The sequence below is a fragment of the Phoxinus phoxinus genome (assembly GCF_949152265.1).
Source record: "Phoxinus phoxinus genome assembly, chromosome: 3".
NCBI lineage: Eukaryota > Metazoa > Chordata > Actinopteri > Cypriniformes > Leuciscidae > Phoxinus > Phoxinus phoxinus.
In genome coordinates, this window is record NC_136878.1 from 7459423 (window position 1) to 7483094 (window position 23672).

Here is a 23672-nt window from a genome sequence, read left to right on the forward strand (position 1 = left end):
ACTCCAGAGTAAATGATTCTATAATAAGGGCTGACAACAACTTTGACATAAATCATACAATTATATTCTAGCAAGCTTTCTTCCTGTGTCATGGATTCTCAAAACAGGTTGCGCATGTTTGTTGTTGCTTCTAAACAATTCTAAATGTCTGTTACAAAAAAGTAGACCGATAGTATAAGCCTATATGTGGTAATGCAAAGCTTTGATTATCATATTCATATACCATCACATGTATACATTACTCAAGGGTAATTCAAACAATAACATGGCTTTATGCTCATATAAGCCACCTTTCAAAAAGATTCAAAGAACGGTAATGAGTTATATTTCCACTAAAGCTTGGTTTGGCACGGCACGATTAGGCTAACCGTTCTCAGCCCTGAATTCATAATCATGTCGAACCAAGCTCAAGTATTTTGTATTATATTCTAAAGAGTTCCGTTATCATCCCCACAGTGGAAACTGAAAGCATATCTGTACCGACTGCGACGGATCGGACATGGAGTGGTTAAGGAACAAGAACGGTTTGGCCCGATGGTGGCCAAGTTGCTATAGTCTTCAAAAAGTATCTGGGCACCTTAGCCGTGCTTACAAACATCTCAATGTCAATGCATTAGATAACAGGAGAATTACTCGGCGGAAACACAACCATGCACACATTGATGTTAAACAACAGCAATGCAAGACAACAAAAAGACAGAAACTGAGGTCTTAAATAAAGGAGCTGATGAGATCGTTAACAGGATGAACAGAATACTCAAATCAATCAGAAACCATAGAAACAAACAGGCAGAGAACGGAGGAGAACTAAACTAATTAACAAACTAAAAGACTGACCATGAAACTAAAAACAGAAAACAAGACATGAAAGCTGAGCAAAAGCAAACTCTAAACATGACAAACAAACTCAAAACGTGACTAGCACCCTCATGTCGTTCCTAACCCGTAATATTATTAATTTCGTATCTTCGAAACACAAAAAAAATGTATCGCCGCGACACGCGATAAAAGGTGTCTTTTCCATGTGTTTTTGTCCTCACCAGCCGCGACGATTCTATTTTAGAAACGGTTTCTATTTTTCTGCGACGTCGCGCTGTAACAACAAACACAAAGTGTGGGAATGATAATCTCAGGTACTGTTTATGTGCTTTATTTAATGTTAAAAGCGTGTAATGTGACTTTGAATATCAGTGCTCCAGCTTTGTAGCTGTAAAAGCAACAATGGATAATTCACCTCAGATCTTGAAATTAAACAAATGGAAACAAGAACGTTCAAACTGTGAACAAACAAGTGTATTATTTGACAAAGATTGTTTTAGTAACTCAGTAGCCAACCTATTTGAATAATGTTTAAATGGTGTAATATTTGTGAATTTGATTATGTAGCTACTTATCCATTTTCATTGCCGTCAGGATTAGGGCGCTTTCACACTAGCACTTTTGGTGCGCACCTGGGTTCGTTATGACGTCAGAGTTTAGTTCGTTTGGATGATGTGAACGCAGTCTTCCGAATAGAGAGCCTAAGTCCCTCCCCTTCCGGTCGACCACCATGGGACCTTATTTCGGAAAAATATTGTATGGTAGTCAATGGCGAGAGACAACAAATATTTTGATCTCGTTTGAATTGTGCCCTGAATTACACATATGATGTTTGTCAATTTAAAAGATACATTTTAAAGTCAAGAAAGTCGCAGTTTGATGTAAAACGGTTGAGGTATAAGACTATGAAAATACGTAATTACAAAGACTACAAACCCAGAAGGCGCACATGCGACGTCATACCTTTTCTCTCAATGAATGAAGCTAACTTTACTGAAGCTAACGTCTGTCATTTTTTCTATAGTCTTACATTATAATCGTAACGTTACGCCGTCATGCCTGACTCGTGTTTTGAGCCAGAATACACACATACGAGCAACGGATCTTGTGACGTAGGCTACATAGTGCGAGACGAGAGATGTAGTTCATCGAGCGATTTTCACATACAACTAAACGTTACTCTTCTGTTTTATGACAAACTGCGACTTTCTTGACTTTCATATTTACCTTTTAAATTGACAAACATCATATGTGTACACTGTAAAAAAATTCTGTAAAAAAACGGCCAAATTTTACAGTAACATACTGTTTTTCATTAAAACAGTAATATACCGTAAAAAAAATGCCTTCTGGGTGATATTTGTCGTTTTCGAGAAACTAGCCTACAGGAATATACTGTGAATTAAAAGCGCTCAAAGTCGACACTAAGAGGCTGTGTTCCAAAATCACACCCTATACCCTCATTCACTATTGCCTAGTTCACTAATACAGTCCACTTGACTGAGTGAATAATTTCATAGTTAATTCAGTTAATTTTCGAAGTTAATTGAGACACTGAGGAACACCTGCTGTTAACTATCAGAATCACTCCTCTATCAGAACAAGAGGAACAGAAAAATCTTAGCAAAAGATCTTAGCATTAAACAACTCCACAAAAAGCATTACCAGATTCACTTATTACTAACCTGACTTTATTTACATCTACAGAAGGACTTATTGAAAGGTGGAAGAGGTTTAATGTCATTTTATTTTCATTTGATGTTACCATGACGGTGATCAGTGTTTGCTTTAGTTGGGCTCTTGACCTTTAAACATTAGTTTGTCTTTGGCTGCGGTAGCTGTGTCTTAAAAATACATTTGCTATGGCGAAAAAGCTGAAAGAATACAGGATCAGATGATTATGGCTGTTTGATAATGGTCTCAATCATCATATAGTTGCCCAATTCACTGATCTCATTTGTTGTCTAATAATATTATTGATGTTTTATGTTTTTGATTTTGGTGTTATTGTGATTTTACAGAATTATATTTTTCTGAAATTTGGCATTTAGAAAATATGACGGATTTTAAAAAGTTTATACTAAGAACATTTTGAATTTTCAGATCAGCTAGACACACACACAGACATCAATAATCGGAGTATGAATCTCAACAATGGTGACAATCAGAAGTTTTATGCTGCAATGCATGCTGGGTACCAGCATAGTACAAAAAAATCAGCCACCACTCCCAGCATGCATTTCAGCATGAATAAATTATGCAGCTGAATTGTCTGGTTATTTTCTTTAATTTGTACTTTTTGCTTTTATTTTTGCTTTTGGTTTTGTATTGACTTTTAGTAGCGTATTCTGTGATGTTCAGATTTTATGTTATCTTTTTTGTTGATTGTCACCATTGTTGAGATTCATTGGCTGATTCTTGATGTCTGTGTTTGTCTAACAGAAACCATAGTTCAAATTTTTTTTATGAATTATGAGTTTAAAAATCCTTCACAACCGATTGCATAGCGCTGCTTGGTCTTTAGCATTAGTTTCACAGTGTAGTAATATTAAATTAAACTGTGTTAAAAAATACATTTTTGATAAGAAATTAGAAACTGATTGAGATCAGAGAGACAAACATTATGTGATGACGTAATATTCAAAACATGACCAGCAACACCTGATCTCAGTTTTGTTGGCTTTGCTTCTGCCACAACAAATGTGTTTTAAACATACACAGTTAAAGCAGCCAAATAAAAACTAATGTTAATGTCAAGGGTCAGGAGCCCAACTAAAGCAAACACTGATCTCCATAATGGTAATGTCAAATGAAACAAAACAACATCTAAACCTCTGTTAATTCTCAATAGGAATTTCAGTAGACAAAAAAAGTAATATAGTCAATCTGGTTAATAATAAGTGAAGCTGGTAATGCTATTTTTTAGAGTTGTTTAATCCTTCTCTGCTGAGATCTTCAGAGATTTCATGTCTTCTGTGGCTGAAGTAAGTTGTAGTTCTTGTGTTTCACTTTTTTATCTTCTTGTTGTTCCTCTGTCCTTGCCAGGTGTTCATCACTAATGCTCAATCATCAGTTAATTAATCACTGAATTATATAATTAACTTCAACACTGCTTCAGTGTTACTCCAACACCCTGTAGTGTGGACATACAAGTGTTCATTTAAAACTGAAGATTTTGCAGTGGGGTTTAAAGGGTTAAATGTGTCAAATAAAAAAAAACAGAGTGAAGTGTAATTTAACAGTAATCAACTGTAAATTAATTTACGGCATAAAACTGTAGAAAAACAGCATTTTACTGGCAACCACAGCTGCCAGTAGATTACCGTAAAATCAAGGAAAAACAGCAATATACTGTAAAACGTAACAGTCAGATTTACTAAACAAAATAAGTTAATTTCACTGAAATATTAGTAAAAGTTCATAGAAAAAAGTTTTGCGAAGTCAATAACTGATAAAGAGAGTAAATATTAAACTGAAGTGTTTTATGTGTTTTGCACAAGATGATATAGGGAGATATTTTAGTTTAATTAATGAGTTTTGTGGGTCACCATTGTGCTGGAGAGTAGAGCCTGTGCTTCAGTCAAAGATGAGCAAAGTAACACTGATGTTATGCTGCCCGTTGCTTTATTTAAACGCAGGAATTGTGTAGTTGCTGATGTAGTGACAATTTCGTTGCTAAATACTTTAGCACATACATGTGTGCTACTGTTCGCTAAATGCTAACTGCAAAGATTTTAGTTAATGTCATGTTTTTAATTCATTCACATTAGATGTTTGCAGTATTATATTAAGATATATTCATTTTCAGTGGACTCAAATGAAGTTCACAATACTATCAGTTTAAATACTCGTTTTTAAACTTGAACTGTTTGAAGCAATCGGTTTCCCAAATGATACAAGTTACCTTCCATTGTATTTTTACAGTAATATGCTGTAAAAAAGGAGAGCTGTATAATAACGGTAGAGGCCTGTAAATTAACAGTACTTTGCTGGCAACCACAGCTGCCAGTAGATTACTGTTATTTTACAGTGCAATTTTTTACAGTGTAGTTCAGGGGACAGTTCAGACGGAATAAAAAGATAAGTTATCTCTCCCCATTGACTTCCATACATATTTTTTCCGAAATAAGGTCCCATGAGCCGGAAGCGGAGGGGCGGGACTTAGGCTCTCTATTCAGGTGCGCACCCGCGAACCGTACTCGAGTCCGCTTAAAAAGGGTGGTCTGGGGTACGGTTCATGTGAACTCCAGTACGGTTCACTGCTGATATTAACGCAATCGTACCAAATCGCGGAAGTGAACCGCTATTGATGACGTATAATGTATAATGTGGTCGACAGGACAGTCGTCAGTGCGCATGTGTGTGTCTCGGCCCGCTGTCTTTGGAAGGATTTTAGTACTTTTGCGGCAGGCAGACGCAAGAGTGTTTCTGTATTTTTTCTTTGAAAACAAAACCAAAGGTTTAAAAAAAAAAGAACAAATGTGAAGCGAGCATTCTATCCATTTTGACGCCTTTTTATTCATAGCGGCGCCGGTTACCAAGCAACACGATTACGCGCCAGCTGCAGCGGTTCTGATACAAATAATATAATGTGAACACAGTCCAGCGGGGGCAGGGGGAGGGGGGAGCAATCGAACTCGGGTTTGGAACAGGCAATCAAACCAAGTGTGGAAGCGCCCTTACTCTCTGGTGCTGTGCACTTGACGCGAGAGTCCGCCCACACACTGTTCTGATTGGCTGTGGGTTTTGATTGATTTGTACGCATCTCTAGTCTAGTTTGGACAGACAATTATTTGTCACTGGATCTTATCACATCGTTAGTTACTCGGTTACTTAGGACACGATGTAAGACCTTTCTGTCCCTCCATTGACAGTTAGGCAACTACCACTTTGAGGCTTCAAAAATTTCATAAAAGAGATCGTAAAACTAATCCATATGAATGGAGCGATTTAGTCTAAATTTTCTGAAGAGGCACAATCGCTTTATATGATGAACAGATTTAATTTAGGCTTTTATTCACATATAAACATTCATCAGAAAACATAAACAGAAAAGTCAACAGAAACCTGCTTGACACGCGAAAACAAACCTCTTGCAGAACCTCAAACGTGCTGCGTAACAAGAACAAACCTCATTGGTTCTTGCAGAAGCTCAAACGTGCTGCGTAACAAGAACAAACCTCATTGGTTCTTGCAGAACCTCAAACGTGCTGCGTAACACGAGAACAAACCTCATTGGTTCTTGAGGAAGCTCAAACGTGCTGCGTAACACATGAATGAACCTCATTGGTTCTTGCAGAAGCTCAAACGTGCTGCGTAACACGAGAATAAACCTCATTGGTTCTTGAGGAAGCTCAAAAGTGCTGCGTAACACAAGAACAAACCTCATTGGTTCTTGCAGAAGCTCAAACGTGCTGCGTAACACAAGAATGAACCTCATTGGTTCTTGAGGAAGCTCAAACGTGCCGCGTAACACAAGAACAAACCTCATTGGTTCTTGCAGAAGCTCAAACGTGCCGCGTAACACAAGAACAAACCTCATTGGTTCTTGCAGAAGCTCAAACGTGCTGCGAAACACAAGAACAAACCTCATTGGTTCTTGCAGAAGCTCAAACGTGCTGCGTAACACAAGAATGAACCTCATTGGTTCTTGCAGAAGCTCAAACGTGCTGCGTAACACAAGAATGAACCTCATTGGTTCTTGCAGAAGCTCAAACGTGCTGCGTAACACAAGAATGAACCTCATTGGTTCTTGCAGAACCTCAAACGTGCTGCATAACACGAGAATAAACCTCATTGGTTCTTGAGGAAGCTCAAACGTGCTGCGTAACACAAGAAAAAACCTCATTGGTTCTTGAGGAAGCTCAAACGTGCCGCGTAACACAAGAACAAACCTCATTGGTTCTTGAGGAAGCTCAAACGTGCTGCGTAACACAAGAATGAACCTCATTGGTTCTTGCAGAAGCTCAAACGTGCTGCGTAACACAAGAATGAACCTCATTGGTTCTTGAGGAAGCTCAAACGTGTCGCGTAACAAGAATAAACCTAATTGGTTCTTGCAGAAGCTCAAACGTGCTGCATAACACTAGAATGAACCTCATTGGTTCTCACTGGTCAAGCGGACTTGCTTGAGCTTCTGTTTTCCACAACTGATTTGTGAGTTGATGAATGTTTATACGTGAGCCTAAATTTAATCTGTTCATCATATAAAGCGATAGTGTCTCTTCAGAAAATTTGCACTAAACCGCTCGATTCATATATGGATTAGTTTTACGATCTCTTTATGAACGTTTTGAAGCGTCAAAGTGGTAGTTGCCCAGAGAGATAGATAGATGGATGAATGGATGGATGGAATGAATGCTCAGAATAGTGAAGGTTTAATGTTTTTATTCAATGCAATGACATTCAGTTTTATTTCTGCCCAAATACATTTTTGTGGTCACTCTATGTCTCTGATCGCTATGAAAGACTCTAGCATCAGCTTTTGCCATTGTGTTGTTCTCCGTTTTGCTTTATGAGAGGTCCATGAATCCCAGCATACGGGTCCGTGCCATGTGTGGGTTATTACTGGAAAGACGCTTGGCGCGTGTCGCTGCTTCTAACCGCTGGATGCTGAGCTCAGCTCTTCACCAGTGAGCTGCAGCGCTGAGATCATGTGTGTGTATAATATATTATTACAGGCTAAATCTGCTGGGCTCACACTGTGATATAAGTCTGACTGATGTGAGGTGATAACAGGGCAGTTCATCATGCAGTTAATGAGACATAGGGCTAAAAATAAATGATTTACTGTACTTGATTTATTCACTGCTCACCAGTTAGTTGATGATCAGTGAATTCTAATTCATTGTGTAACACGTTCCAAACCAACAACAACAAAATCAGTGTCTGATTTATTCTATGCTGTTGTGGAGAGGTGTGCTATTACTTTTCTATATAAGCATCCACATACCCAGAGAACGGGTGAAGCTGGGTTAAAAACAACCCAGAAAAAACATGGACTTAACACTGAAGGAGAGACCCGTGTCATATCTAGATTCAGAATATCACAAGTCCTACACCTGGCATTATAGGGATCGTTCACCCAAAAATGAAAATTGTGTCATCATTTACTCACCCTCAAGTTGTTCTAAACCTGTATGAGTTTCTTTCTTCTGTTGAACACAAAAGAAGATATTTTGAAGAATATCGGTAACCAGAAAGTTGATGGACACCATTGACTTCTATAGTCAGTGGGGACCATCATTACTAATATTCTTAAAAATATCTTCTTTTGTGTTTCACAACATTTATTTCCGAGGTGAATACCTTTTTGGTCATGATCTTGTATTGACAATGCAAGAGTCCAGAACTCTGTAAAGTCTCCTCCAGCACATCCCAAAGACTTTCAATTCATTTTAGTATGGACTCGGAATTACTGATTTTGTGTGTGTGTGTGTGCGTGTGTGTTATTATTATTTTTGAATCAGTTTTAAATGTAGATGTTTCTCTTTTGACACTACAAAACATAAGAATACTTTACATAAGTGTCTGAGTTACTCTATTATGTTTTGACTTGGTTCTCATTAGGCCGGAGGCCATAAAGTAGTGTAAAATTTCAGTAATATTACCCAACTACTTTTACATGTTTAGAGGGTTGCCTGCTATATATTGTTTACTAGCCTATAAATCAATTAGACCCAAAATTCATGTCTCTAGATATGTCTTTTTCCACCTCTTAACATTCACTGTAAAAAAAGATTAGTTGACTCAACTTAACTAAGTCAAGTCATCTTGTTGCTTTGACTGAGTTAATTTGAGTCAACTTATAGTGTCAAGTTTATTACACTTCAAAACACGAATTGATGCATAAACTTGACACTATAAGTTGACTCAAATTAACTCAGTCAAAGCAACAAGATGACTTGACTTAGTTAAGTTGAGTCAACTAATCTTTTTTTACAGTGTTCAAAGAAAGGATACTGTTAGCTATGAAAGATATACGTTCCATTTAAATTGCAACTTTTTTTAAAGCATTGGCTTTCTCATCTTCATGCTTGGCCGTTTTGAAAAAAGGCAAAGCCCCTCTGAAGAAATTAAAGTCTTCCATTAGTAAGACAGATATACAGGGTCAGCACACTGTTTTCTGCACTTCTTTTTTTTCCTCTTTGTCAGCATATTGTGTGTCAAGTTTATTGGAGGATCTGCCACTAACGCAAAACTTTTCTGCTTTTTTTCCCCTTTTCTCTCTCTCCCTCCACACATCCCTCCCCCTTTCCCTCTTTTCCCCTTCTTCTCTCACTTCCTTCTGTCACTCTCCCCCTCTTTTCCCTCTCTGTTTCTCTGAGAGGAGGAAGTAGTATGGTTTATTCAGGGCTCAGGTTTCAGAGCAGTGTGTGTGTGTGTGTGTGTGTGTGTGTGTGTGTGTGTGTGTGCGTGTGTGTGTATGTGTGTGTGTGTGCGTGTGTGTGCGTGTGTGTGCGTGTGTGTGTGTGTGTGTGTGTGTGTGTGTTTTTTTTTACTGGCTCTCAAAAAGAGAAGGAGAGAGCTGCTTCTGTAACCGTCATTGCAGTGATGAAGATTAGACCGAAATGGAGAACAGTCCATCTGCTCATTTCCTCTTTTGTAACGCCAGTGCCTAGCAAAGACGGAACTCGTTTGAGAAAGATCAAATTGGTCTGCTTGTTGTGGCTTTTTCTTTAAGCAATCAGACTTAAAATGTGGAATACAAATCTTGCACCGAAAGAGGATTTGAGTCCTTATAGACATCACAATATCACTTGAGGGTGCAGAATCGGGTCAGTAATCAACCACTTAGTAACCGCGCAAAAACACCATAACAACCACATAGCAATATGCACAGGCAAAGTCAAGATGTCATTTTCTAAAAGCACTTCACCATACAGTAAACTGACAGTACTTTGTTGAGTCAAATATATAAAAGCACAAATGTATAAATAACAGTATTTTTTTTGTTTATTACAGTTTAAAAGATAATTGTGGCTTTTTAATCTCAAAATTTTGACTTATTTTGCGAGATATGAACTTGCAAGTCTAATTGTTTTCTCACAATGGCGAGTTTATATCCCGCAAATCTGACTTTTTTTTCTCACAATTCTTTTCTCAGAATTGTGAGATAAAATTAGCCAATTCTGAGGTAAAAAAAAAAAAAAAAGATTTCAGAATTAGAATTTTTATTTCAGAATTGAGCGTTTTCTCACAATTCTGACTTTATAACTCGAAAAGAGTTGTTATCACACAATTCTAAGAAATAAATAAATAATTGTGAGATTGGTGGTGGTTCATGAGATCATTGATGATTGGTTAGTGCAATAAATCTTGCATCTTGTTTTCATGCGTGTTCGCGAATCGGTCTAAATAAACAAAATGATTGTGTTTAATGGGAAGACTAAGTAAACACCTCACCCACTTAGATATCACTGCTTTATGTCATGTCAAAAATCAAATTTAAAATGGCCTGAAAACATGATGAATGTGGTTGAGAGATACAAATCAGCTTGATGAAATGAAAGGTAGCCTATATCTCGAGATACGATCCAAAAATAAGTTGAATATTAAAAATAATATCTGGACATTAGTTGACAAATAAAATGTATCGTTTAAATTGCCTTTAGTTATTATTTTGGAATATACATAAAAATTGCTTAAAAACATGAGATTGTTTTATTGGTTTAAATAAATAGAACATTACATTGTTAAATTTGATTGATAAAAAAAAAACATTAAAACAACTGTGATGTCTAATTTCAGAAAACACTGGGTGTATAGAAATGTATACACAATTATGAAAAGTGTTTTTGTACTTTTGTTGTACACAAGTAATTTTAAATATATTTTCAAATGAATAAAAAAACTAAGGGGGAAAAAAAAAAGAAAGAAAGAAAGAAAAGTCCCTTTTAGATCAAAGCAGTTTCTCCTAGTGGTGGACCTGTAATCTCTGTGCGCTTTCAGTATCTCATATAGCCACAGTCTGGATTCATTAAAAAGTGTCAGTATCTTTAAAGCTGTGTCTACATCCTGTTCCTCTTTCACACCCCCTCTTCTCTCCTTCTCTCTCTCTCTCTCCCTCTCGGCTTCAGCCATTTCACGGAGCATGTGGTTTTCATTAGGAGAGTTGGATTAGAGCACAAGGGCAGATCTGCAATGGTGGCAATCCACACTCCTCTCCTTCTCTGCCTTCCCTCCATTATCTCACATACGATCAGCTTCGGCCATTCACTGCGCGTACGACCGGCCAGCCTGATGATGTCACCACAGCCGCCGCTGCGAATCTACCCTCAACATCTAAATTTATAAACCTGACCTGAACTTCCCATAATCCTCTACTCTGGAGGTTAGAACTTCTAATCATAGATCTGACTACAAGAGAAGTCTAAAATCATGGTTTGCCAGAAATAAGTAATCGCCATCATTTTTTGGTGATGAAAGTTAAGACAAAATGTGAGCGTGTGTGTGTCTATGCCCTGAGGATCCAGACGTCCAGGATCAAACAGTGCTTGTTTTGGAAACAGGGGGAAGCACTACCTAAATGCTGAGTTTGGAGAAAAACAACGGAGAGGGAGGGGAAAAAGAGAAGGAAAAAAAAGAGAGGAGAGGATGAGAGCCCGAAGGATCCGGTGGAGGAAATGGCTCCTGCTCATTATGTGTGCTGCTGGAGAACAGCATGCTGGGAAACGGACGGCAGTAACGCATGTGTGTGTGCAGCAGATCTCACGTGTGTGTTGACGTGTGTACAGGGATAGTGGCGCTCTCGTTTAGGAGAGAGAGAGAGCGGAAGAGCTCATAAAAAGTGTTTTTGATGTTTAGCCAGAGGCGTGTGGCTGATACTCATGCGTGTACGAGTCGCAAGACAAAACTGATGACAAGTGAACTTTTTAGAAACAATATGAATATATGGTTTAAAAACAGGATTCTGCACGATTTAACCATATTAAGCCTAATGTATCATATTTGGCCTCTGAATTTTCAATAATTCAACTCTCATTGCAAATTAAGTTTATTGGATAAATCTACAGACTTGAATGAACAAATCAAACAAAAGTAATTGAAATAGCTCAACGCAACTAATGTTTCAAGTGGTTTCCCCAAATTCAACTGAAATGCAACTTTTAATGACTTCTGCAGTCTCAAAACTATTCAACCCACTGAATGACTCCCTGGAGTGACTGCAAAAGACCAACAGCAAGACTTGGTGCAACAGGCAAGGAGCGTATTAAACGCATGCAAGAACTCCAAGAAGTACACATACTGACCCAAAAGCACAAGAAAAGTCAGCTCCAATTTGATCAAAATCATATATAAATAAGCCACAGAGGTTTTGGGATTCTGTTCTGTGGAGCGATAAACAAATCTGGAAATTTTCAGCCCTATGAATCAGTGGTATGTCTGGAGGAAGAAGAATGAAGCATGGTGGGGCTCGTGATGCTCTGGGGCTGCTTCACATCCTCTGGCATGGGAAACCTGCAGCGTGTGGAAAACAAGATGGATTCACTGTAGTATCAGGAAATCCTAGGAGAAAACGTCATGGCATCAGTGAGGAAGCTGAAGCTTGGGCGTCATTGGACTTTCCAACAGGACAATGATCCCAAGCATACCTCAAATTCCACCAAGGTTTGGTTGCAAAAAAGTCCTGGAAGAGTCTACAGTGGCCATCAGTCACCTGACTTGCAACCCATAGAAAACCTCTGGAGGGATTTGAATGCGGTTACAGCACGCAAACCCATGAACATTACTGAACTGGAGGCCATTGCTCATGAGGAATGGGCTAAGATTCCTCAGAAACGCTGCCAGAAGCTGGTGTCTGGTTAAACATCTCGTTTGCAGAAGGTCATAACAGCAAAATGATTTTCTACTAAAAATGCTTGCCATGAAGTGGTTGAATAATTTTGAGACTGCATAAGTCATTCAAAGTAATTGTCAGTTGAATTTGGGGAGACCACTTGAAACATTTGTTGTTTTGGCCATATGAATATCAATTTTGCTCAGTTTGGGCCTTTGAATAAAACCCTCGAGTGCGAGCTCCATATTCTACTATATAACACTATATGAGCCATAAAAGCCTGATGTATCAAATATGATACTGAACAAACTTTTTTTTTATTAAAGTATTTTGTCTAAAGGTTCAGCTCGTTCACTTGGATGTAAGTCATTGCTTTCGCTGCATGAGTGCCCACTACTGGCGGAACCCTAGCAATGTGTGTAAATGGAACACCCGGCCTAAGCCCTTGATCACTTGGAATCCGATATGGAGCTGATTTATTATTTATGTATGTTTTCCTTATAAATTTGTTCACGCACCATTCTGTATGCATGCTTGGGCTGTTAAAAATATTTATATTCAATATTTGCCGCCTAGCAAATGTGACAGCTGCCACTGACGAGCAGTAGTAACGTTGGTTGGACTTTTTTTAAAGGCTGCCTAAAAACAAATCTGGGTTCACTAACTGTCTAAATATGTTCCCCTTGGTCCATTTATTGACATAATAAAAAGTATCAACTATATAAAATTGCATCATGGTAAGATATGTCAACATTTTATTTCTATCATTAGATATTAAACCCAGCACTTATGTTTAAAAGTGTAATTCGGCAATTTCTCCAAAAAAAAATCCAGTCGTAACTGGCGCACAATGAATTCTGGAGTAGGCAAAGCTGTTGTATCCTTCATTGCACGGGAAACGAAGGCCGTCTTTGAAAGAGCCTTTAAATTGGGACAATGAAATGCACCCTTCGAAGAATGCAGCTTCTGAACTGGCACGCAGCTGTTGTCTAAGGCTACGTTTACACGTGGACGGCTATTTTCATAAATGGACATTTCACCCCTCTCCGTTTTCAAAAATAACATAGTGCACACCTGTCAGTTTTCAGAAAAGTGTTTGTTTACACGAACCCGTGTATATGCCGTCAAGTGCATGCCAAACCTGTTGGTGGCAGTGTAACGAGAAGCTCAAGCCCACGTTAGAATCCCGAAAATATTCACTTACTGTGACGCCGGCTGCCTAAAACTTCTCAGTTTACATGCAAACATGTAAACAAAGTTTTCCAAAATCTCCACTCTGGCCGGAGGTTTTAGAAAGAATAGTTTTCAGAGGCGAATTCTCCGTTTGTGTGTAAATGAAGGGCACAAATGAAGAGAAATGTCTGTTTTTCAAAATAACCATGTACATAAACGGGGCCTAAAACTGGAGATACATGCACCCTAGTCCCGCGTAGCCAGACCTTCAGACTGACGGCTGAAGGTCTGGAATTCATAGCAGCTTTCTTTGGCCAAGGCCCGCCCATAAGGCCGTTTGACCGACATGTCAAACAACCAATTACAGTTCGTTTCGTTCAGCGTCACGTTTCGGGGCGTGGAAATGTCCCCACAACAACAGACCGGCGTGCAATAAGTCTCCACTAAGTGCCTCAAACAAAACTCCTGGACATCTCTTAAAGAGTCTATGCCGTGAACCTCGCATACTTTTGAGAATCCTACGTTTAGCTGATCTTGATAAATGCTCATTGTCACTCATGTAAACACAACAGTTTTTCTTCTGCAATCACACGTCTGCGCTTTGTTTACCGGCGGACCGAAAATAAACGCGACACTCGCGTCCCCCCGGAAATCCGATAAAATTCAACCAATCAGATGACGACTTCGACATTCCTGAAGTGTTTCCAGTTAAAGGAACACTCCGACTTTTTGGGACTTTATCCTATTCAACTTATCCCCCAGAGTTAGATAAATCCATACATACCTTTTTCATCTCCGTGTGTGTTATGAGTCTGTTTGACGCACCCACCGCTAGCCTAGCTTAGCACAAAGACTGGATGTAAATGGTTGCAGCTAGCATACTAATCCAAATAAGTGACAAAATAACGCAAACATTTTCCTATTTACATGTTGTGATTTGTATAGTCACAGAGTGTACAAAAAACAAAGTCAAATGAGACACAGACATATTTTAACCGTATAAATACTGGGAACTATATTCTCTGAAGGCGAAGCACTGCTACTTGGGCGGAGTGATAACCGCAGCACCTGAGACGCGCCGTGGTGAGGAGCAGAGAGTTCGTTCAGAGCGCGTCTCAGGTGCGCTGCGGTTATCACTCCGCCCTATATTCAGGGAATATAGTTCCCAGTATTTACATGGTTAAAATATGTCTGTGTTTCATGTGACTTTGTTTTTTGCACACTCTGTGACTATATAAATCACGATGTAAATAGGAAAATGTTTGCGTTATTTTGTCACTTATTTGGATTAGTATGCTAGCTGCAACCATTTACATCCAGTCTTTGTGCTAAGCTAGGCTAGCGGTGGGTGCGTCAAACAGACTTATAGCACACACGGAGATGAAAAAGGTATGTATGGATTTATCTAACTCTGGGGGATACGTTGAATAGGCTAAAGTCCCAAAAAGTCGGAGTGTTCCTTTAAGTGTACCATATGCATCAGACGTTTAGCCAACGTTCCATGGGCGTGACGTCTGAGGCTGAGACTACATGCACCCCTATCTTCTGCAATCAAAAATGGCAGCACAGCTGAAAGGTTTGTTTGAGCTGCGCCCTCTACTGTGCAAGCATAAAAATATATATTTTCTTCTCTCTCTTTTTTTTGGCAAGCCCAGCCCAGGTGAGAAAAAGTAACGCAAAAGTAACGTGACGCATTACTCTCCATAAAAAGTAATTAGCAATGCAATTAGTTACTTTTTAGGGTGTAACGCAATATTGTAAAGCATTACTTTTAGAAGTAACTGTACCCAACCCTGCTGATGACCAGCTATGATGGATTTTCTGCAGGGAAACAGAGTCAAAAGTTCACAATGAAAAGTCAGATCTCAATATGAACGCAAACATTTCTCATAAATGATCTGAGTTGTGCTCACATTAATTGTATAGCTCTATACTCCCAACTGTATGTCAACAATTATCCAACTTGTGTCTATTCTTGTTTCTCCTAAGGGATATTAGGAACAAAATCTGAGAAAATCATGACAATTGAATAAAACATGTCTAAAAAGTCCATTAAGTTTGCTGAACAAGTTTCAAGCAACACAAAGTTCCTCTAGGACAACAAGTCATGCTGAAACTCAAGTCTCAAGACCAATCGCTTAGTCACATCTTCGCAGAATTGCATTGCGCTTAATGTCTCGCCTGCAGATATTTTGACTTTCAGGTCCAGGGAGGAAATCTGGGTCTTTTTAGAGGGAGACGACTATGTCATCTGACACATCAGTGTCTGACCACAGCTATAGAGACAGACAGACAGTCCGGGCCCCGGCTCTGCCTGTGGATGATAGACCATGATGGTTTCACTGCTGCATTCCTATGGAGAATGGTTTATTTTCATTGGAAACATAATTGTCTGTGGCAAGAGTTTTGGAAGCGCTTTAACCCAAAACACTACCAAAAGTCCATCATGTACCATGGCCGCCCTCTATAGGTGACCTAAAATCAACACACCCCTCCCTTTAATGAACCGTATTATGCAAGTGCAGTGAAACAGAATGTTCCCGCACAGAAGTCATTCAACAGAGTGTGTATATAGTTTGCTACTGTACATAAATACACAGAAAAAAAGAGCGTATACCAGATGTGGGCAGAGTTGACATTACAGGTCACATGCACTGCCTTGACCCTGGGGTTATTCTGTGATGTACATCCATATCTCATATATAAAAAATACAATAAATAATTATTATGATGATAGTGCTGATTGAGATGTATTTGATTATTTCTTTCATGATTGGGTATTACAAATCATTTTAAAATATCAAAAGTAATTCATATAAAAATAATTCATATTTATAAATGAATATTTAACCGAAAAAAATGAGTGTATTAAGAAGATAACAAAATACAAATACCAATTTAAATCTCTTTTTCAGCTCAAAACAACAGAAGAAACAAGTATTGTTTGCTCATTAAATTGTAATTGTTTACAAATAATCATAACAATATATTGAATTACATAATTATTTCATATTTAATAAACAAAGGTTATGAGGTGTTCCTCAAAAGATTCTGCCTCTTGAACCATAATCAGTAAGAGATATGAAATCTCAAATTGTGTTAATCAAGCCAAAATTTCACAAATGTCATGTTTTTATGGCTTCCATAATGTTACAATATGTACATATTTGTATCCAAAGCAACTCATAGGTAATTTATTATACAGCGTCAAAAGTATTATCATACATTTTGAATATCAAGTATAAACATATTTTAAGTGTCTAATACTATAAAAGATACATTTAGATTTAAAAAAAAATCTATATACTGTGTGTGTGTGTGTGTGTGTGTGTGTGTGTGTGTGTGTGTGTGTGTGTGTGTGTGTGTGTGTGTGTGTGTGTGTGTGTGTGTGTGTGTTAGTTATACAAATATTTTTTTTCATAAAAATAATCTGTTATTTACCATTTAATATTCACTGTTTTACACCATCAATATGCTCTCTAACAAGTTAGCTAAAATTATATTTTATTGAAGAAGATGATATTCACTCAAATTATGTATTTGGTGTTACCACCTGTTGCTCTAAAACCACATACTTCTGGTGTAATGATTAAAAATCATATTACAACACAGCCACATGTAGCCATGTAGATTTTTGTTCTCTTGGCGTGTAACAAGAATAATTTCTCATCAACTCGGTGTCTCTACAGAATGTGTAACCTCAAAAAGATCAAAGCTAATAATAATACAAAATAACAATAATAATAATAATGAAGAATTTGAGGACTAACTTTTAACAGTGCTTCATCAGAGTGTTATTGGAACAGCAGCAGGTGTTGTGTTCGAGTCTCTGGTTATTCATCAGCAGACGGTGGGAGAATCCGACACAGACGCAGCTGTCCTGTGGCCTTAAAAAAAAAAAAAAAAAACTTTAAAATACTACAAATTTGACAATACATTTGACTTTATCAAACAAATAACAGCCTTAAGTTCTTTAGGTATTAATTAGTTGACTTTAAATAAATAAATAATTTCCCCCATACTAAGATTTTATTTCATTCCCCTGAACCAAAATCCAACAGATCGACCAATCAGGCTTTGCCACATGGTGGGGGACACCTATCAGAGAACCCATATCTGCTCCTATTGACCCTCGTTTCACCAAAAGACCGCAATCTTTTTGGATACAGTGAGGTCTCCCATCCCAAGCGCAGTATGTGGCTTACGCTGGCGGCCCTTCTGACTCTGTGTGCCACAGGGAGAAGTGCGGAAAACAGTTCAGAAAGCAGTGCTGTGGAGGAAAAGCTTCTTATAGCCAGAGGAAAACTTATGGTGAGTGTTCAACGGCTGAAATTCAAGGAGTTTTGCTCTAAAAAGTCACTTTCATGGTCCAATGATGTGTGTCAGACTGCGTCAATCTACGTTAGCATGGAAGCTACAGTAATGATGTTAAAATGCATTTCATTATTATAATTCTGGGCAATACAAACACATACACTACTTTTCAAAAGTTTGGCCTCTGCGAGATTTTTAATGTGTTTGAAAGATGTCTATTCTGCTCACAAAGGCTGCATATTAGTTTTTTTTAAATATATATATACAGTAAAAACTGTAATATTGTGAAATATTTTAAAAATGTAATTTATTCCTGTGATGCAAAGATGAATTTTCAGCATCATTACTCCAGTCTTCATTCTAACATGGTGATTTTATGCTCAGGAAACATATTATTATTATTATTATTATTATTATCAATGCTGAAAACAGCTGCACTGCTTAATAATTTAGAGGAAACTGTGAAGGTATTTTCCCCTAGGATTTTTTGCTAAATAGGAAGTTCAAGAAACATGATTTATTTGAAATAGAAATCTTTTGTAACATTATAAATGTCTTTACAGTTACTTTTTGCGTTTTTTAATGTGTCCATGTTGAACAGAAGTATTAATTTCTTTCCTTCAAGAAAAAAATCTTACTGACACCAAACCTTTGAGCAGTGGTGTATTGTTTAATCACATACTCTAATTGAAATAACTCTCGACACAGGCAATGCATAATATCTCAGTAAATGAAATGCTGTACAAGCTATAATGTCATAAAAAACAGCTGATGACAAAGAATGAGAAAAAAAACACTTATTTTCACCTTTTTGCTGTATAAATCCATCTTTAATCCCCTCCCAGGCTCCCAGTGTAGTGGGATGATCCATAAAGAAGATGCCAGAGCTCTACAATTTCCTGATGGAGCGATGGGCACTGTAGTATCCTGACATTATAACACTTTTCGGTGACTATTGTCTTTTATAGAGTGTCGAAAATGTCTTCCAAATGGCTTAAGACAGTATTTGACAGGGACGTGAATGTTAATGAAATCTTTACAGGCCCTGTGTGCTGTTTTCTGTGCTGCCATATGTTTAAACACTTCGAGCCCGGAGTCAGGGCCGTAGCTAGAGGATCCGGGGCCCCCTGAAAAAATACTGATGTGGGCCCCCCACCACCCTCCACCAATATATTTTCTGCATGCATACTCATATATTGTTGGCGTACTGTACAATATGCATGGAGGCCCACATGTAACTAGGGTTTTCTTACAAAATAACAAAGCAGATAACAAATAAATGTAAATCAAGATTTTAATGAACACTTCATGGAGTGAAGTGAGGTGTAAAGTCATCAAAGGTTAGGCCTATAAATCAAAAAAAAAATAATAAGAAGAAAACCAATTTTTAAAAAAGGAACGGTAAAATAATGTTTTTATGGGTTGTAACACAGTCTCATCTCAAAACGTCACATACTGACGTGGTTTGACCATACGGCAACATACGACGAAAAGGGTACCCCTATAACGTCAATATGAGACGGTTCAGGTTATGGTTAGGTTTAGGTATGGGTTAGGGTACCGTTAGGGGGCGCTGCTGGTGCGCTTATGTCTCCGTCTCATATTGACGTTATGGGGTACCCTTTTCGTCGTATGTTGCCGAATGGTCAAACCACGTAAGTAACAGTCTTAAGAATGTAGTCAAAGTTTTAAAAAATATTTATCTTATTATGTATTTTAATAGAGATAATATGGAACTGGTAAAATAATATTTAAATAAAGCTCATACATTTATTCATTCAAGTGCAGTTGTATTCGTGTTTCTTGATGTAATAAACACATCACCAGCCAGCAGGTCATATTATGCATAATGCAATGCGTCGTGTCTCGTGTCAAGTTATTTACAATAGTGAAAAGGACAGGGATTTTAATCGGTTAATCATTCAGTCGGTTGTAGTGCCGCTCGCGCCCGTTAATGAAAAGTGAAAGAAGACGGTAGTTTTCTGATTCTCAGCGAAATAACAATACAATACACTAACCTGCGTTAAAGAAGGTTTTAATTGACTGGGATCCAACAACTCTCCTGGCCTCCCTCTCCTTCTTTTCGTGGCGTTTCTGATAACCAGATTTGTATTTTCTTTTTCCCGACATTTTTCCAGTGAGTCAGTTCCACCAGATTAACGTCTTCAGGCAATGCCGCCTCAACTCCGATTGGTTCTCTTCACGAGCTAGGGCGGGGTATTTATTAATAACTAATAAATAGATCGGACTAAACCATTTTTAGGGAGGTAAGAGAAGCAGCTATTTGGAAAAAATATTTAACCAAGTTGCATGTTTTTTTGTGGTTTTCATTTTAAATCTCAGGCATACAACTAATAAATATTATAATTATTCATGCAATAGTGTCCCTATAGTATAACTGCTGGATTTTGTGGGGCCCCCTGGGCAGCGGGGGCCCCTATAATTGTCACCACCTTTCACCCCACCAGCGACGGCCCTGCCCGGAGTCATGCACTTCACGGCCTCAGAGGTCTTTTGCCTGGTGCCGTTAACCTTAACCTGCTGTTTAAAGTCATAACCTGGAGTATGATTCAGGAGAGGAAAAAAACCCACGGCTGATCTTCTACAACGATAAGGATGAGGAAGTGAAGGTCAGGACAATCTTTTTATTTTACATGCAAGTGTACGTTTTTGTCATTTTTTCCACTGAACACATGCAGGAGACATTTGCTGTGTTCGTTACTTGTTACTTGGGGGCTGTTTACACAATACCGTTTTCAAAACTGTAAAACCGTATGCGTCTTGGCCGATCATTTATACGACAACAGCGTTTTGGGTGCCTGAAAACGCAAACTTTTGAAAACGGGTTTTAAAGTGGACGTTTTTGAAAATGGTCTCTGTGTAAACCTCAAGAATGTGAATCTCTGAAGACGATGATGTCATGCACATGCGTATTATGTGTTCAGTCTATAGTGTTTCATTGCCATCTAATGGCCTGGCAGCAGAATACAGCGTTTTTAGACGTTAATCCGTAAGAATGGGGGCACTTTCCTGTACGTGGAAAACTCAATGGAAAAACTTCTCTTCTTTAAGCATATCGTTGTTGTGTAAACGTACCCTTGGTTTACACGGAGATGATAAGGATGTTGTTTTCAAAAACTAGCACTTTGAAACCTGTTTTCAAAAGTTTGGCTTTTCAGGCCACTAAAACGCCGTTGGCGTGTAAATGAAAGGCCAAAACTCATAAAAAAGTGTTACGTTTTTAGTTTAAAACGTGTAAATGGTCCCTAAGCATGCGCCACTGTTTTCAAATACCTCCGTTTTTACAGCACACTACAACGCGAAAATGGCGTTTTCAAATTTATTCACTTGGGAGAGCGTTTTTTAAAAGCTCTGTCTTCATTGACAAAAACACCGTCTCAATGTGGACAGAAGGCCAAAACGGAGAGGAAAAAGATGCGTTTTCAAACGAAAACTTATTAGTGCAAACAAGGCCTAAAAATTGAGGGTTAAAAACTCCGGAGTAGAGTAGACGCCAGCCCTAACTGTAGCAAAAGCTGACTGGTCATCAGCAGACTGGCTGACTGGTCCTAGTATAGGTCATAAACCCTGCCTCCCTGTGTTATTAAACAATTTTTTATTATTCAACCTTTAAATTTTTTTCTTTGTAAACAACAAAGACCAACTAAACAATTAAATTATATTTTAAATATATTTTTTCCAAAGATGGTTTCTGTCATTTACTGTAGCTTTTAATAACGCTGATGTAAGTTCAACTGTGTTTTTAAAATAGGTTTGTTTTTAGTTAGTTATTTGATGCGGTGGTGTGACGTCATGATTGACAGCTGTGATTGACAGGTTCTCTGAGCGAAGTAGTCACTGAAGCACCAACAGACTTTTTTTCGGGATCTTCGGAGGACTGAGGAGATTGGAGCTTTAAATGTAATTTCCAAATTTCTATAATAATAAAAAAAAAATTAAGTGCAGGAGCGCGTGCTTGCGATTGATTCTGCGAGAGTGAGGGCGGGGCCTTGATTTCGGGGCTTTACTTCATGCTCGCTACCGCCCAGGCTCAGGTCCCGAGATCGCTACCGCCCAGGCTCAGGTCCCGAGATCGCTACCGCCCAGGCTCAGGTCCCGAGATCGCTACCGCCCAGGCTCAGGTCCCGAGATCGCTACCGCCCAGGCTCAGGTCCCGAGATCGCTACCGCGCAGGCTCAGGTCCCGAGATCGCTACCGCGCAGGCTCAGGTCCCGAGATCGCTACCGCGCAGGCTCAGGTCCCGAGATCGCTACCGCGCAGGCTCAGGTCCCGAGATCGCTACCGCGCAGGCTCAGGTCCCGAGATCGCTACCGCGCAGGCTCAGGTCCCGAGATCGCTACCGCGCAGGCTCAGGTCCCGAGATCGCTACCGCGCAGGCTCAGGTCCCGAGATCGCTACCGCGCAGGCTCAGGTCCCGAGATCGCTACCGCGCAGGCTCAGGTCCCGAGATCGCTACCGCGCAGGCTCAGGTCCCGAGATCGCTACCGCGCAGGCTCAGGTCCCGAGATCGCTACCGCGCAGGCTCAGGTCCCGAGATCGCTACCGCGCAGGCTCAGGTCCCGAGATCGCTACCGCGCAGGCTCAGGTCCCGAGATCGCTACCGCGCAGGCTCAGGTCCCGAGATCGCTACCGCGCAGGCTCAGGTCCCGAGATCGCTACCGCGCAGACTCAGGTCCCGAGATGTCAGAGCCATGTTGGGACACTGGCAGCTTCACTTCTCACCAATAGAAGAGAGCGAAGGGGCGTCGTCCATCTTTTTTTACAGTCTATGATTGAGGACTGGGACCGCACATGCACATTGGCTGGTCCAGCCTGGAAAATGCAGTTTTTTTTAAATGATTTTAACATTTAAAAACAACATTTCTTGTCAGATTTCATTGGTGATTTAAAATGTGAAATTTAATCATGAGCTTGCTGAACAGCAAAGGATAATTTGATGTTCCCCAAGAGATAGGAGCTGTACTTCTTGCATGACTGAAATAATGTTAGCTGCCCAAGAGGCGTTTCAAAGATAGCCGCTGAGTGAAATGACTTGCCAGGTAGCTTTCACTCCTGCAATTTTTGCATACCTCAGGTTGTTCCAGTGCAGAAGATGAAGGCAGACGAGATCAGCAGCTTGCTGGAATCTCTGGGTTTCTATAAAAGGTCACAGAAAGGCGAGGAAGTCCCTGAGGAGTTCAAACATTTCCCTTTAAACGCGCCTCGGGACGAACTGTGACACCCGCTGGTCAGCGCCGGCACTGCAGCCTGCCGTAAATGACGTCCAGGGTTGCAAAGTTCAGAAACAGAAACAGACTCTGGACCGACACACACATGGCTGGAGGCAGTTTGGCGCGCCACTGTCCTAAACATAGGGATCTTACAATAAACTTTGTACATCTTTGGCTTGTGTGTCATTGTTTTGTTCTTTTTTTCATTAAAATGTATGAGCCTACTTGATTTTCACAAAGGAACACAATTAGCCTATACAGAACAAACACACTGAAATATGGCCATGAAAGAAAATAGGTGGCAAGTCGTTGAGGCTGTCAGAATAAATAAGAAGCCTAATTATTGAATTGTGGGA

At 39.2% G+C, this 23672-nt stretch overlaps 1 protein-coding gene across 1 annotated transcript; it reads left to right on the plus strand.

Moving 5' to 3' along the window:
* Nucleotides 1-17965: 17965 nt before the first annotated feature.
* Nucleotides 17966-23491, plus strand: selenoe (selenoprotein e; the record flags this gene model as incomplete). The annotated part of the gene is made up of 4 exons (XM_079607911.1): nucleotides 17966-18082; nucleotides 18931-19007; nucleotides 20637-20715; nucleotides 23181-23491. 4 exons carry the CDS (start codon nucleotides 17966-17968, stop codon nucleotides 23322-23324), a joined length of 417 nt encoding a protein of 138 aa, XP_079464037.1. The 3' UTR covers nucleotides 23325-23491.
* Between the last annotated feature and the right edge of the window lie 181 nt (nucleotides 23492-23672).